This window comes from Misgurnus anguillicaudatus, chromosome 22 (assembly GCF_027580225.2).
Source record: "Misgurnus anguillicaudatus chromosome 22, ASM2758022v2, whole genome shotgun sequence".
Taxonomy (NCBI): domain Eukaryota; kingdom Metazoa; phylum Chordata; class Actinopteri; order Cypriniformes; family Cobitidae; genus Misgurnus; species Misgurnus anguillicaudatus.
Genome location: NC_073358.2, coordinates 9,452,272 through 9,469,950, shown reverse-complemented (window position 1 = coordinate 9,469,950; position 17,679 = coordinate 9,452,272). Strand labels below are relative to the sequence as shown.

The 17,679-nt window shown below is 37.1% G+C and overlaps 1 protein-coding gene across 1 annotated transcript; it reads right to left on the bottom strand.

Annotated features, from left to right (window-relative positions):
- Positions 1-27: 27 nt before the first annotated feature.
- On the bottom strand, positions 28-17,648 carry ppef2a (protein phosphatase with EF-hand domain 2a). Its single transcript, XM_055200780.2, has 18 exons — positions 17,191-17,648; positions 15,772-15,831; positions 15,435-15,452; positions 11,093-11,220; positions 10,959-11,013; positions 10,695-10,870; positions 10,465-10,579; positions 9,623-9,669; positions 9,379-9,545; positions 8,631-8,667; positions 5,502-5,651; positions 5,082-5,423; positions 4,811-4,996; positions 4,521-4,663; positions 4,102-4,208; positions 1,463-1,626; positions 1,269-1,356; positions 28-1,130 (listed from the first exon to the last, which is right to left on the bottom strand). The coding sequence occupies exons 2-18, from the start codon at positions 15,821-15,823 to the stop codon at positions 760-762; spliced, it is 2,346 nt and encodes a 781-aa protein (XP_055056755.2). The 5' UTR covers positions 15,824-15,831; positions 17,191-17,648; the 3' UTR covers positions 28-759.
- Positions 17,649-17,679: the final 31 nt, after the last annotated feature.

The following is a 17,679-nucleotide window of genomic DNA, read 5'->3' as shown; positions in this document are numbered from 1 at the left end:
TCTTATATTTCTATTTCATTAATAGCTCAGACAAAATCAAAATTGGCTCTTGTAGGGGTCAATGCCCCGCTACCCCCCAAACTCTGCATGTGACAAAGAACACATGGTTTTTGCTTACTTGATATGAAAATCGTTTTGCATCAGCATTATGACTACACAAAAAGACTGACACTGTAAACGTGTGAATCAGCGACTGTGGTAATAACATCCTCAAAAATCATTTTCAGTAACGTGAGCCGCACACATACTTACAAAAAAAACTACTTTCTAACAGATGGCATAACAATTTTTTGCATATAATGGATCTGAGGTTTTTTACACCACTCTATTTTATGCAATAAATTTGTTTCTTGTAATAGCACAAGGCCAAATATCATCACGCCTCTTTGACTAAAATGAATTTTACTGGAAACATGGCTGCTTAGCACACTTATACAGAAATAAAAGACATTATTACTAAATGAAGATATATTAATAAATGAACATTTGACGGCACCCATCAACTTCCATTGTATTTTTTTCTACTATGGCAGTCCATTGGTGCCATAAACTGATCCTGTAACAACGTAGTTATTATTAAAAAAAATTTGGAGACAAAAATTAATTTTGATTACATAATGTATGTTCAATTGTATAGGCAAAACATTTCATATGAAAGTGCACATCTGCCAATCCAAAAACATCCTTTCCCAAATTTGTATCCTGTTTATAAGCACTGTAGGTATGAAGCTTCATCCATGCCTAGATTTTACAATAGTGTCACTTATCAATAATTATTGTGGTGTAGGAAATTTTATTGACATCAGTCTTTAAATCCAAACAATCTGCAGTTTGTGGATCTAAAGAACCTGTGATATGTGGATCCAGAAATTCAGCAGTCTGTGGGGTTTGTTCCTCTTGAGGTTGGTCCTGGTTTTCTTGCTTAAACCTTAACAGACTTCTGCTTCTCTCAAGCCTGCTTTTGTCCACTAACCGAAAAGCCTCCATGAACTCATCAATGTCGATGTTACCGTCATTATTTGCGTCTGTGTTGACAACCAACTCATTGATGGCATCATCAGAAATCTCCATTGTTAGATAGGCACTGAGCAGTTTCAATGTCTGACGGAAATTCTCCAATGTGATAAACCCTGTCGGGCATAATTTATATATGTGTGAAAACATGTGTAAAGTCATTTTTTGTATATCATATAATCCTATGTAATGTAAAGAACATTCTGTGAAAATATAACCTTGATATCTTTAATATTATTATCTGAAGACTATACCTGAATTATCTGTGTCCACTATTCTGAAGATGGTCTCCATTGTGGATCGATGTCTGTACAGAGTCTCCAGCAATTTCTGCTCAATGTGCTGTAATGAAAAACAATTACGAGTCTTTTTTGTACAAGTACAATACTAGACAGCAATCAAGAAACCCTAAAGACAGAAGATTCATTTCTATAAATCTATTCATTACCTCACAGCTGGGCTTTTTTAGGGCGAGATCGCGGAACCAGGCGTGATAATTAAGCGTCTCATCAGTGCTGTTGGACACTAACTGTGGATGGAGAACTCGCCAGGGAAGATCCAAGTGCAGGACTCGCTCTATAGCATCGGCCCAGTCATCCAAAGAGATCAATCCTGTGAGATCAAAGATCAGTGAAAGGAACCTGAATGAAGATTTGAAACTATAATATATAAATAATAGTGACACTGTCTGTGAAATACAGGTTTCATTTTCACAGAACGTTCTTTACATCATGTAGGATGATTTTTTGTAGAAAATGGTAGCCTAAATCATTGCTTCCCAATCCTGGTCCTCGAGGCCCCCCTCCCAGAAAGTTTTACATGTCTCCTTATTTAAAACACCTGATTCAACTTATTAGCCTCCTTCCAAAATGGTAAACATGTCTCCCTAACAAGCTGATGAGTTAAATCAGGTGTGTTAAATAAGGAGACATCTAAAACTTTCTGGGAGGGGGGCCTCGAGGACCAGGATTGGGAAACACTGGCCTAAATCACAAAAAATGACGTTAGCTGGGTTTTTACTGGCAGGGTCACATATTAGTCACATCTTTTCTCAAAAAGCAGTTTTGTTCTTCTTACGAAACTTACTGTATGAAGCATCAAATAACAGACCAGAAATGTAAAGTATTGAGAAACCCTAATGTTTTCAGATAATAACACAGCCTGTACACAATAAAGGTCCACTGTGTAGATTTTAGCGACATCTAGCGGTGAGCGGTGCAACCAGCGGCACAGTCCACAGCTCACCACTCCCTTTCGAAACATAAAAGTTCAGTCCCTCCATAAAAACATGATTATGCAATCGCATGATTCAATAATAAGCCAAAGTCTGCATATTTATGCGGGGGCCACATTTTTTCAAATACACCACACTTTCCAGCATAAATTACAGATTTTTGCACACAAAATATGCGGGCTTGCATGATTTCATAATCCCCGCATTTTTGTAGCAAAAAGTCGCATATATCTTATCAGAAAGTTAAAAAATGATGCATTTACTTCACACAAGTGCATCCATGTCCCCTGTTGCCATGGGAACATTATGAAGTGACATGATTATGTGACGTGAACATCATTGAAAAGCTGCAAAAGCTACAAACAGTTTTTGCAAGTTCTCACAGTTTTTGCAAGTTCTCGCAATTTTTGCAAATACCCGTAATTTCATCGCATAAAATTACATAAATATTCTTCACATTCCATCACAATTTTTTTTAAAGAAAACGTGCTGCAAGATCAAGGATTTTTGCCCACAACAATCACAAAAAAACTCTTTTGGTATGCGGTTTGGTGTTTTTCGCTGCTTTTTCTGGACAAAGCCTGCCCATGAGCTGTTTGACCGACATGTCAAACAACCAATCAGTTTGTTTTTTATCTAGCGTCACGTTTCGGACTCCCTACAAAAACGAGCCGGCTGGCAACAAGTCAGTTATTGAAATAACCAGCCCAAACCGAATAGCATCTAAATAAACAACATTACTCACCATAGGACAACGTTGTGCATTTCATCAACAGCCAACCCCAATGAGACGCTCCCGTTAAACGTCTGTTTGAAGCATATCTCTCCACTTTTTAACACATACAAGCAATTCAGGAGAACCAAACTTTTTGACTCCACTAACTGCCTCAAGCAAAACTCTTGGACGTCTTTTAGAGAGTCTATGCTGCGAACTTTGCATATTTTTGAGAATCCAATGTTTAGCTGATCATGATAACTGGTCATTATTATCCACGTGAACACGACTGATTCTCTTCCTCAATGGAACGTCAGAGTTTTGTTTTCCAGGGACCGAAACTAATCGCGACACTCGCGTCTCCTGGAAATCCGGTTTATTTCAACCAATCAAAGACGACTTTGACATTCTCACAGGGTTTCCAGAAAAGTGTACGAAAAACATCAGACGTTTAGCCAACAGTCTGTGGGTGTGACGTCTGAGGCTGAGACTAGGTGACTTCTTACGCCCCAGAAGTCATTGCGGCAAAACAATGGCGGAGGAAGCGCTACGCACAACTTTAAGTTGTAAATATTTTAAGCATTAAATTAAAAAAAAACGCAAATTTGATATTTAAATGTATGTTTTATTGCATAGAACAACTAATCTTAATTGAGTTCCTTATTTTAGATTAAAATATTTCTTGACAAGGTATCTGAAATATTTAAATATTTGGCATTACAAAATGACATAATATATATATATATATGTTTGTTCAATTTATGAATATAGCGATGTTGAATCTGGGAAGGTCAGATGACCAACAGGAAGATCGCACACCTCTCAATTCTCACAAGTGCGTTTTGTGTTCTGGCGACCTTCTGAGTTTGTTCTTCCTAGATCGCTTGGCAAGACCGATCTCCACGAGAACGCAAGTTCGTTCTTTGCATTCTTGGAATTGAGAAACAGCCAAAATATATACAGGTATGCATTCTTTGGTGCCACCTGCAGCTGGTAGGGCCCTAGGCGACAGCCTAGTTCGCCTATGCCAGAAACGGCCCTGATTATATTGCATTTCTGTCAAGAGATCCTTCTAAAATTCACATAATGGAGCTTTAAGGCAAAAAATTGCATTTATTTATAGGATGTTTTTCTGTACCTGTGTTCTCTTGATCAAACTCTTGAAAGGCACTGATTAAATCAGACTTGTGTGCAAACAGTTGCTCTCGCAGGACTTTAAGAGCCGTGTGCTCTGAGCCTTTGACACTGAAAGATCATAAACAAATGAGGTAAGATGACAATGAAACTGTATTAAACAAATTTAACATACCAAACACTACATTTACACTGTGAGAAAAATGTTCCCTAGCTGTCCTTGGGGTGGTATCCTTTAAAAAGTACACCGTTGCATTGTAAGGGTACTGCCCTAGTAATAGCTAGGGACCGTTTTTCCGACAGTGTAAGATGAAAATCTCATTTTTGTAAAATGCTGGATTATTTTCAATTCTTTATGTCCCTTTCTGACCCAACACTGGGTTGAATATAACCCAGCATTATTGTATGACCTGATGTCAGTACCTCTGTGGAAAGTTCAGTCCTCGGGTCAAACGTGTGGCTTGATACTGAACAAAGTAAGGCACGAGATCAGGACCGAGTCTGATGAAAGCTCCTCTGTTGCTGCCGACTTCATAGTAGTTAGAGGCTGAGAAGAGCGTGAGGACCTGAAAATCACATATTATACATAGAGACATCTGTTAGATCTGTTTCATAAAGCTGAGACCATTAAAGGTTTACATACACCTTTGGAGAATCTGAAAAATGGAGAAATGTTACCTTTATTATCAATTTTGAATCATGGCACCCCGTACCTTACGATTATGGCAGAACTCATATCCATCCTGCTTGCACTCATGTGAGCGGATGATCAGCTGGAGGTTGTGTCTATTCAGAAAGTCTTCGGTGACATCCGGACCCCAGTAACAGCCTCCACCACGGACCTCATTGGGAATACAGCCGTCCTGAGACATGGGGTCACTCCATAACAGATCCAAAATCTGATGGGACCAAATGTTGGTTGTCCACAGACCCAACTTACAATGCTGAAATGATTCATACCCACACATTAATCAATGAACCCACCTGTTTCCACTCATCAATGTTGGTGTCTGCGAATTCGGAGGATTCTGGTTCAGACTCGGAGGAGAGAGCCGAGGCTAGAAGGTTATGAGACTTGCTGAAGCTGGACAGACTTGCTTGTCTGCGACGGACCTCGAGCTCCTCCTCAACGGTCCGAACGATGGCAGCTGAGAAGTTTTGCAGCGAGCGTCTCTGGAAACAATCTCGAGAGCCGAACGGTTTGGGAAACGTCATGGAACCTCGTCTGTTTTTACAGATCATCGTCTCGTCGTAGACCTCAGCGGGTGCATACAGGTTACTGCGTGATGTGTTGGTCTTCTTTGAAGGTCTCAGGGCAGAGACGTACTGAAAAAAGCAAGTGATCACTTTAATCAGGTTGTATCATTGGGCTTTAAGGACATGCTGAACATTTATTCGACTTACCTTGTGCCTGTCCACTCGAGCTATCAGAGCAAGATCAGTTGAGTCTGAGATTCCTCCATGAACCACCAGCACTCTGTGATCAATCACTGTCACTAAAGGCAACCAGCTGAAGATCTTCTGAAGTAATTTAAGGATTCGCTTTCCATGCATCTTAAAGGAATTCAGAATGAGAGGTGTTTATCATATACTGTATTGTACAAATCCATTATTATATATACTTTGTATTGTGCATTCTATATTGTGTACTGTAGTATAGTTGTATAGATGTGTATAAAGATTTTTGTATATATTGCGTATACTTTATTGTGTATAATGTGTCTGCTATTATGTCATGTATAATGTGTATATTATTGTGTATGAAGTATTATGTACAGGTGCTGGTCATTTAAATAGAATATTATCAAAAAGTTATATTTCAAATGTTCTTTTAATTTTGATGATTAGAACTGACAACTAAGGAAAATATCAAATTCAGTATCTCAGAAAATTAGAATATTGTAAAAAGGTTAAAGTTTATCAGCTAATCAGCTAATTAACTCAAAACACCTGCAAAGGCCTTTAAATGGTCTCTCAGTCTAGTTCTGTAGGCTACACAATCATGGGGAGGACTGCTGACTTGACAGTTGTCCAAAAGACGACCATTAACACCTTGCACAAGGAGGGCAAGAACCAAAAGGTTATTGCAAAAGAGACTAGCTGTTCACAGAGCTCTGTGTCCAAGCACATTAATAGAGAGGCGAAGGGAAGGAAAAGATGTGGTAGCAAAAATTGTACAAGCAATAGGGATAACCGCACCCTAGAGAGGATTGTCAAATAATACCCATTCAAAAAAGAGTGAACTGCAGCTTCAAGAACCACTACGCTCAGATGTATGCAAAACATGGGTTTCAGCTGTCGCATTCCATGTGTCAAACCACTCTTGCACAACAGACAGCATCAGAAGCGTCTCACTTCTGGACTGTTGCTGAGTGGTCCAAAGTTATGTTCTCTGATGGTAAATGGTAAATGGACTGCATTTATAAAACGCTTTCAACAGACCCATGGCCATCCAAAGTGCTTTACAAAATGCCTTACATTCACCCATTCACTTACTCACTCATTAATGACAGCAGTGTCAGCCATGCAAGGCACCATCCAGCTTGTCGGGAGCAGCTGAAAGTGGTGAAATAAATTTAGCATTTCCTTTGGAAATCAGGGTCCCAGAATCTGGAGGAAATGAGGAGAGGAACACAATCCACGTAGCTTGATGTCCAGTGTAAAGTTACGACAGTCAGTAATGATTTGGGGTGCCATGTCATCTGCTGGTGTTGGTCCAATTTGTTTTCTGAGGTCCAAGGTCAACGCAGCCATATACCAGGACGTTTTAGAGCACTTCATGCTACCTGCTGCTGACCAACTTTATGGAGATTTCATTTTCCAACAGGACTTTGCACCTGCACACCATGCCAAAGCTACCAGTACCTGGTTTAAGGATTACGGTATCCCTGTTCTTAATTGGCAAACTCGCCTGACCTTAACCACATAGAAAACCTGTGGGGTATTGTGCAGAGGAAGATGCGATATGCCAGACCCAACAATGCAGAAGAGCTGAAGGCCACTATCAGAGCAACCTGGGCTCTCATAACATCTGAGCAGTGCCACAGACTGATCGACTCCATGCCACGCCGCAATGCTGAAGTAATTCAGGCAAAAGAAGGCCCAACTAAGTATTGAGTGCTGTACATGCTCATACTTTTCAGTTGGCCCAGATTTCTAAAAATCCTTTCTTTGTATTGGTCTTTAGTAATATTCTAATTTTCTAAGATATAGAATTTGGGATTTTCCTTAGTTGTCATTTATAATCATCAAAGGTAAAAGAAATAAACTTCTGAAATATATCAGTCTGTTTGTAATGAATTAATAAATGAATATAATATACAAGTTTCACTTTTGGAATTAGTGAAAAAAAATAAACTTTTTGCTGATATTCTAATTATATGACCATGCACCTGTATATATCGTGTGTATCTCATTCTGTAAACTGTGTCTGCTGTATTATGTCTATACTGTGTATAATATGTATACCACATTGTGTTTATTGTGTATGTTATTATGTATATATTCTGTGTACTGTATAGTGTATATCATATGGTGTACTGTGTTCTATGCATATTTGTGTATATTGTATTGTAAATATTTAGTGTATACCGTATTGTGTATGCTGTCTTATGTATATATTTTATACTTTATTGTGTACGCTGTCTTGTGTATATTTTGTATACTGTATTGTGTATGCTGTCTTGTGTATATATTGTATACTGTATTGTGTATGCTGTCTTATGTATATGTTGTATACTGTATTGTGTATGCTGTCTTGTGTATATATTTTATATACCGTACAGTGTTTTGTGAATATTGTGTGTGATGTCTGATGTATATGTTGAATATTTTGTGTATACCGTATTGGGTATATTGCATCTGCTGTCTTATGTATATATGGCGTTTCCTGTATAGTGTATATTTGTAAAATGTGGGTGTATACTGTATATTTACTGTATTGTACATATGCATTTTGTATAACTTGTATTGTGTACCTTTGTAAGTTACACTGTCATGCGTATGGACCAAACCATGTAGTGTAACAATAAAGGTGATTTGATTTGACATTTCTATAAGGTTTATAAAATGAATAATTTGCTGATTGGCCAAAAGCTATGTGGTTTATTTACAATAATTGCATAATTGCATATAGCTACAAACACTAATATTATGTACTATATGTATCTACTATATGTATCACTAGCCAGCATTCACAGGAATAATAAATGAGATATTAATGAGCTTCTTGTGATGTACTGGTAATGTAAGGTAATGAGGGAGTGAAAGAATGTCCAACATCTTTAAGTCTTTTTGCTGTACTAAAAGTAATCCTCTTAACATGGACTGACCCACAAATAACTGCAGGAGAACTCAACCGAGTTTCCTCCTTTAAACCTTAAGCCGCTGACTGAATTGGCCACTTGCAATTTATAGATGCCATTCGTGGAAACAAAGTGCTAAAACAACGTTTAATAATAAAGATAAGCAACCTAACACCACATGGTTGATTGTGTACATACAGAGCTTGTAAAGAATTATAAAGAAACCAACCTTGTATTTCTTCAGTACTTCTTTGGTGAAGCCATACCTATAAATAGATAAAGATTTGCTTAAAATGATCTAGGTGTCAATTTGGAAGACACCATGTATTAAATAAACCATAAAAATTGTAAATAATTGGTAAAGCAAGTATTTTGTGTGTATTATGGTAAAAATATAAAACAATTTAGGATAATAGAATAACAATAAAGGTGATTTGATTTGACATTTCTAACGTTTATAAATTGAATAATTTTGGTCCATGATGCTGATTGGCAAAAAGTCTACAGTATATGTATCACTAGCCAACACTAGCAGGAGATATAACTGAGATCTTTTAGCAAAATTAGTCAGGTAAGCAGTGGCGGCTCGTGACTGCTCATCTGAAGGGTGCTAATTCAAAATATGTGTTCGGACGGAGTGTCATGTGTATTGCTTGCGTTTTCAAAATATGTGTTTGTTGCATCATGTAAACCATGTGCATCATGTGTTTTGTCAAAGTAAGTGCCTGCTGCACACACGTCAAAACTCTTTATGATAAAAGATACGCTCACGTTCACAAAATACACGCAAGACACTCCCTTGACAGTAAACTCTGATTACGCATGAGATTATGCGAGAACCCAAACCACACACATGACCGGCTACATACGTGTTGTTATAAACTTCGCATCGAGCGCCCTCAGAAAAAGAAGTCACCAACCGTCACTGCAGGTAAGTAATCTATATAATTTTTGTTTTAAGTGAATGCATTTGTTACCTCAGATTAATAATGTGGTCTTCATGGTTTCCTCGATTAAGATAAACATCTCCCGGATATACAAGTAAAAACGCAAACAATGTGAGAAGAATCTCAATTGAATCTTTGCCTCGGTCCACATAGTCTCCATTGAAGATGTAAGGTTTTTCCAATGATGGCATTCCATTCTGTAAACATTCAGAATAACCAAAACACAAATCCAAACCTCAAATCCAAAGTTGTGTGAAATGGTTCAATAACCCACCTTGTAAAATATGAGTAGCAAGTCCTCTAACTGTCCATGTAAATCACCTGAAATAAAGTTTTAAAAGTGACACTTCATGAATCAAGATTCAGGCCACACCATAGCACATAGACAGCACTGCTTAGAGTTACAAATAACCTCCTTTCAACATCCAATTGTGATGCAATCTCAATTATTATATTACTAGACCGTAGTGCACCCTTTAAAACACTAAATCACACAATCATACTCAATTGACATAAAAATCTATGTTGGCATTAGTGGTTAGGCGTTTACCTGGTTTGGATCGTATTTAACTGTCTGATATCACTTTGTTCATGCAAATAAGGGAAAAGTCATGTTACTCTCAGGTTAAATATGGCGTACCGTAGGGATCCGTTCTAGGCCCTATCCTTTTCTCATTAAACAGTCATATGCAAAAGTTTGGGCACCCCTGCCCTGACAATTTCCATGATTTTCATTTATAAATATTTGGGTGTTTGGATCAGCAATTTCATTTTGATCTAAAGGACACAATAATATTTCAGTAGGGAAATGAGTTTTATTGGATTAACAGAAAATGTGCAATATGCATCAAAACAAAATTAGACAGGTCATTTGCTCCAATCTGATCAGCTCTGCTTATTTGGACCCTGAACTCATTTGCCCTGCTCTTAGTAGATTGCGTTGGTCATTATGAAAATCAGCTTTTGCACCTTTGTTATTCAATTTGTGCCTTTTTTAAATAACCTGCAGATATTACAACTCCTATTGGCACTTTTTTGAAATTGCGTTCCCGAGATTATTTTCTCCGTTTAGTAAATCTAGCCCTTAATGTTTACATGTATGTATCTAAAACTTACCACAAATTGTGATTTCTTTGCTATGGCATGTGGAGACTCGGTTAATGTTTGGCATAACACGAAGCAGCTTCCACGTTTCAAGAAGAAGCTGAAGGACGTAACGAGAATGAAGCTGCTGCTCGGAGAAACAGACAAGCACATTGTTAAAGACTGGGATGATGGCAACATTTCCTAGATGAATGGATCTATGTTTGTCACATTTAAAATGCATATTTAAAGCATTCTCCTACTTGTTTGTTTTTAAAGGCCTCTACAAGATTTGCAGCTTGATCCATGTCTAGTGGAAAGGTCAACCGTGGACCAGAGTAAATGTCCGGCACATCGATATTAGTGTAGCTAAAATATCTCTCCCACTCCGCATCTCGGCATACATGGTGCTCTCTGAAGATATGTGAGATCAGGTTTCCTACAATATAGAAAATGCTTTTACACTGAGAAACGGCTTGTAGTCGAATATGTAGATTATGTGTGTTTGTTTGTGAGAAGTGCTTTACTTTCACTGCTTGATGGAGTGAAGTTATCCACCAGGTATCCCAGAAAATTGTATAACTGTTTGGAGGATGGAAAAAGACATAAATCAACACTGTATTGCAGTTGAAGATAAAGTTCATAATACATCCATCCATACTTTGATCTGATCTTGAAGGTCTGAGTACTCCATGGACTGGAAGATGTTCCAGGTATATCTGCGCCTCACCTCCATACGGGACACATACTGCCGATACCAACGCTGGATTATTACTGCGGCCCTTATTGCTTCCAAGAGACAAGAAAAACATCTTTACTAGACTCTACATAATGCTGGGTTATTATCAACCCAGCGTTGGGTCAAAAAGGGACAAACCCAGTCCGTTGGGATGTAACTTATGCTGTGTTGTTTAACCCATTGTTGGGTCGAATATAAACATTTATTTAACTCAACAACTGTGTTTGTCCTTCTTGACCTAATGCTGGGTTGAAAATAATCCAGCATTTTTTAGAGTGTATATTTAATTTTATGGTAGTTTTCATTACATATATTCATGCAAATGTATTCAAGCTATACATTTTATCAGTGTGTGTTCTCTACTCCATGACTTTTTAATGCTCTATCAACTACTTTAATGTGTTTGTTATCAGTGTAGAGGTTTTAAAGTCATGGCACTAAGATTACATCTACATGCCATAGACAATAAAGAATCAAAATATTTAAATGAATCTGACTGAGCTCCAGCTGATGTAAGCAGTGTTGTTTGTGCCAGTGATGGGGCAAGCTCTTTACAAACTCTACAAATGTCCTACAAACACAAATGTTGTGTCTTGAAAAAAATAGATTCACTTACTTATGGCAGCTGCATAAAAAAGGAAAGAACATTTGTTAAAGGGAGCATTTGGAAAAGGGAGTTGGGCCAACCATAGATATGTATAAAGGCTAGATGTCTTATGGCGGAGTGTCTAACATCCCCACCTGGCGGCCATCCCACCTCAGACAGCCCGCTCACTCTAAGCACCGAGTTCAATGGTGCAGGTACTTTTAAATGACCACAACCCGCTCAACCTTCCACCAATCCCCAAACGGTTTGGTTTCTTTCAAACGTTATTAACGTGGCTATAATTCTGGATGCTCTAACATTTTTCAAGATTTTTTTCAATTTTTTTAGTATAAGTGTCATAGTTTAAGTGTCATAGGTACATCTTTGACGTTTATAACAAACCAAACCGTTTGAAAATCGGCAAAAAACTAAGCAAGCCATGGTCATCCAAAAGTACCTGTAGGCCTACCATTAAAACTCAATGCTACGAGTGAGCGAGCGTAATGTGGTAAGATGGCCGCGAAAATGCGGACGTTCCACTCAATTGGCCAGCAGCGCGGACGAGACATCTAGCCTTTATACATATCTATGGGGCCAACTACCAAAACACACTTGTAGCCAATCAGCAGTAAGGGGCGTGTCTACTAACCAACATCGTTGCCTGGGTTGCGTATGTGTGGGGCGGGTCTATCAAAAGAAGGTCCCGATTCTATTGGGGTAGGGGCGTGTTTGTTTAGGTGATTTCAAATGTCAACAATGGCTTTCAGAGATCATGCACCCTGCCTTTAAACAATGAAGTAAACATTACTTAATATTATTAATAATAACATTTAACTTTTAAGCGTATAAAATCCATTAAACTAAAACATTCAAGTGAAATTAACTTAAAATTATCAGTTGTAAGTTATCATGTTGTGATAAATACCCATAATTCTTTGTACCTGAATATTTTGATTATTTATGGTTTTTCACAAAATAAGAACTGATAAGAACCTAAATATTTGTTGATAAAATGTTATAGAGGTTTAAGCTCTTATATTACTGATATTGTTTTGTTTCACACAAATGCAGCAAAAGTCAGTTCAACCTACTTTTTTTTAAAGTTTTGACTTGTGATAAGTTGACATAACTTAGAAAAACAATTAAGTTGAAATTGTTATATATATATATATATATATATATATATATATATATATATATATATATATATATATATATATATATATATATATATATATATATATATATATATATATATATATATATATACAGTTGTGTTCAAAATTATTCAACCCCCAATGCTGTTAAGGGTTTTAGGGAATTTAGTGTACATTTGTAATTGTATTCAGAATTAAATCCTACAATGACTTCTTAAAGAACCATATGCAACTAAAATTACATCAATTGGTTTTGTAATATAGTAGTAAATGTTTCTTTTGTGAATTCTTCATTGACACAATTATTCAACCCCTTAAAGAACTACCACTCTGAAGAACAGAGGTTCATTGAAGTGTTTTCAATCAGGTATTGAAAACACCTATGGATGTCAGGGAACAGCAATAAAGCCTAATAAGCACCAATTAGGCAGCTTTAAAATGACTGTGATACTCAACTCCTTCTAAACATTTACTGGTGTGGTTACAAACATGGTGAAGTCAAAAGAATGGTCCAGGAAGACAAGAGAAGAGGTGATTAATCTTCACAGGAAGGGCAATGGCTATAAGAAGATTGCAAAGATGTTAAACATACCAAGAGACACCATAGGAAGCATCATTCGCAAATTCAAGGCAAAGGGCACTGTTGAAACGCTTCCTGGTGGTGGCAGAAAAAAGATGCTAACTGCGACTGCTGTGCGCTATCTGAAGCGTAGAGTGGAAAAAAGTCCCCATGTGACTGCTGAGGAACTGAGAAAAGATTTGTCAGATGTGGGTACTGAAGTTTCTGCTCAGACAAAACGGCGCACCCTGCGTACTGAAGGCCTCCATGCCAGAACTCCCAGGCGCACCCCCTTGCTGTCTCCAAAGAATAAGAAGAGTCGACTGCAGTATGCCAAAAGTCATGTGGACAAACCACAGAAGTTTTGGGATAGTGTTCTGTGGAAAATTAGAACTGTTTGGGCCCATGGATCAACGCTATGTTTGGAGGAGGAAAAACAAGGCCTATGAAGAAAAGAACACCTTGCCTACTGTGAAGCATGGTGGGGGGTCAATCATGCTTTGGGGCTGTTTTGCTTCTGCAGGTACAGGGAAACTTCAGCGTGTGCAAGGTACCATGAATTCTCTTCCAACACAGTCTCACGGGAAGTCGTGTTATAGTAACGAAAAATTTTGATTCATTTATTCGTGTTTGATGACACGAATTTCCGCTGTTTTTCGTGTCTCTGGAGACGAATGTCTTTTTCGTCCTTCCCAGCACGAATTTCTATCAATGGCTGTTCGTGTCTGTGGCACGACTTTCTTTATCGTGTCATTTTATATTTTGTTTTCTCATCGTTGTTTCCTATTTTTAAATCATTGTCGCTTGGGGTTAGGGTTAGATCCGGGGTTTGCGTTAGGATGTCAATTTTTGCATTGGTTTCTACATGTTTTTCGTCCACTTTTAAAACTATTCTCGCCTGGAGTTGGGGTTAGAGCTGGGGTTTGGGTTAGGAAGTCGCAGAAAGTGATTCTAACCCAAACCCCAAGCGACAATGGTCAAAAAATAGTAAACAACGATGAGAAAACAAAATATAAAATGACATGATAAAGAAAGTCGTGCCACAGACACGAACAGCCATTGATAGAAATTCGTGCTGGGAAGGACGAAAAAGACATTCGTCTCCAGAGACACGAAAAACAGCGGAAATTCGTGTCATCAAACACGAATAAATGAATCAAAATTTTCGTTACTATAACACGACTTGCCGTGAGACTGGGTTGTCTCTTCAGTACCAGGAGATATTGGATGACAATGTGTTGCAGTCCGTCACAAACCTGAGGCTTGGGAGACGTTGGACCTTTCAACAGGACAATGATCCCAAGCATACCTCCAAATCCACTAGAGCATGGTTGCAGAAAAAAGGCGGGAACATTTTGAAGTGGCCATCGCAGTCACCAGACTTAAATCCGACTGAGAACCTCTGGTGGGACTTAAAGAAAGCAGTTGCAGTGCGCAAGCCTAAGAATGTGACTGAACTGGAGGCTTTTGCCCATGATGAATGGGCGAAGATACCCGTAGATCGCTGCAAGACACTTGTGTCAAGCTATGCTTTACGTTTAAAAGCTGTTTTAACTGTAAAAGGATGTTGTACTAAGTACTAAGATTGAATGTCACTTGGGGGTTGAATAAAACTGATAATGATGTGAGCACAGAAAAGACATTTGTGGTTATTTCATTATAAATGTTATGTTATATTTGTCTGACCTACACATGCCTCTTTGATGTAATTGTAAGCAGGATGACTGAATGATCAAAATCAATGTCAAACCGGCCAAAACAATCAATTTCAGTTGGGGTTAAATAATTTTGAACACAACTGTATATATATATATATATATATATATATATATATATATATATATATATATATATATATATATATATATATATATATATATATATATATATATATATATATATATATAAAACAGTGCGTGCAGTTAAAAAATGAATTGTAATAATAGACTGGTAACATCTTACCTGGGATGACATTTCCATCTGTTTTATAAAGAAGACATTGTAGTTACACATGCTGTAAGTTAACATTTAAGAGTTATGATCATAATTTTAACTCTATTACTATATCTATAAACATCACTGGCCACACTCTAAAAAATACTGGGTTATTTTTAACCCAGCGTTGGGTCAAAAAGTGATGCGCTCAGCAGCTGGGTTGAAATTAACCCAGAAAATGTTTATATTTGACCCAGCAATGGCTCAAAACAACCCAGCATGGGTTAAATTATAATCCAGCGGGCTGGGGTCGTCCCTTTGCTGAGTTTTTACAGTGCATGCATTTGAATTTGAAGCGTTTTACCTTTGTTATATCTTTTATTGAATTCACTTGTTTTTGTGACCCCACACCCCATAGCTTTTCCTATAAACAGAGAGAAAAGCTGTATTCATTACATAACAAGCATATTAATATCATCATTCCCAATAACCCAATATTTTGTCTTTCCTTGGTCCTATTTAAGACTCATCAAACTAATTAGAAGTAATATATAATATACATTTAATTAATATATAATTATATATAATTGCTACAATATAATTATAGAAATAATATTATGTATAAGCAATACTGTAATAACTGTTTAGTAATAAATACTTTATTAACTATAATTCAGACCACATAATATTCATCTGTGGTTAAAAAGTTATCACAAATGTGGTTGTAAAGCTTTTGACATCAGCAAACACTCCATCAAATGTCACACTGTGTGTATGTTAAGAAGATCTGGTGAGTGAGTTAATCCGAGTTCATTCCTGTGTTGTATTGACCAGCGTCTGGCATCAATCCTCCTCTTTAAAGGGCAGACAACGTCAACACACACCTCTGTTCCTGTGAAAGCCCTGCAGTCTGTAGTACTGAGGATCTGACTCACTTTAAGCAAAACTTCATTTGGGAAACTGCATGGATAAAATCAAGTTGTCTTCAGCATTGGTTAGATAAATATTTTCGTTCTGTTTCTTGAAAAACAGTCAATTTGGACATGCAAGGTTTCGGAATGATATCCTAGATAACGAAGATCATGTATGTGAGTTTGTGTAACATATAACTTTGAATTTAAACCACTTAAAGGGATAGTTCACCGAAAAATTAAAATGCTTTTGTCATTTACTCACCCTCAAGTTGTCCCAAACCTGTATACATTTCTTTGTTCTGCTAACTACAAATGAAGATATTTTGATAAATGTTAATAACAGATCTGGGGCACCATTGACTTCCATAGTATTATTTTTTCCAGTCAATGTTGCAGATTTGCTTGTTTACAAACATTTTTCAAAATATTTTTGTGTTCAGCAGCAAATAAATTTATACAGGTTTGGAACAATTGGAACAGAGATGAGCTTGATTATTTCATAATATTTGATTTTTTTTTTGATGAAACATTGCATCAAGACCACTATTATAACTTTGTTCATAATTCCAAATATAAAAATAGATTTTCTTTAGTTCAACTATAATATTTTATGTAATGTAATGTAAAAACTATTATTAATTTTTAATAATGAAACTGTTATAAATCAATTTCTGAGATCTTTAGCTTGCTTATTTAAATATTTCATCATTTAATAGATCCAACTTTAATTAGTTTTGAAACTTTATTTTTTACAATCCAGCATTTCTATAAATTACAATATGAAAGTCGTTGCCTTTTCCAAACCATCGCAGATGACAGAAATATATGACATATGAAAAATAAACAACCTCACGATGGTTAAAACTCACCTGGTGGCTTTTTTCTCTAACCAAGAAAATCCCAAAAGGCCTGAAAATTCCTCAACCTAATTTCTTCAACACCCCCATGTCATATTCCACTGGTGCACGAGTTAGTCATTGCAAATGACAAAAATGCAAATAAACCTTTTGGAAACTTGGAAGGATGTAAAGAAAGCAGTCCCAAGCGTCCCCATATCTCTATTGAATCTCAACGTCCGATTCAAAAATCTAAATTTTCCATCAAAATAAAGAAATTGTGCATAAAGCTCCTGAGATCTTCAGCTTGTGGTTGTTTCTCTGGTTCTTAACATTGGTCTGTTGTGGAGCTGAATTAAGTGAAGGGATTACAGTAATATCTTGATGCGACTTGACTGGACTTTGTCTCTCTGTAAAGGGCACCATTTGGCAACAGATGGAGAAATCTGGAGGCAGTGCATATGTAATTGATGCAAAGTTGCAAGCCATAAAATGTACATGTGTGATGAGAAATACAAAAAA

Excerpts from the sequence above, each read along its gene's own strand:
- ppef2a (XM_055200780.2), bottom strand. The coding sequence starts at position 15,823 with ATGGGGTGTGGGGTCACAAAAACAAGTGAATTCAATAAAAGATATAAC. Across the intron at positions 10,871-10,958 it reads CACTCCATCAAGCAGTGAAA|GAAACCTGATCTCACATATC; the intron begins GTAAAGCACTTC and ends TCTATATTGTAG. Across the intron at positions 4,997-5,081 it reads ACATTGATGAGTGGAAACAG|ATTTTGGATCTGTTATGGAG; the intron begins GTGGGTTCATTG and ends TGGTCCCATCAG.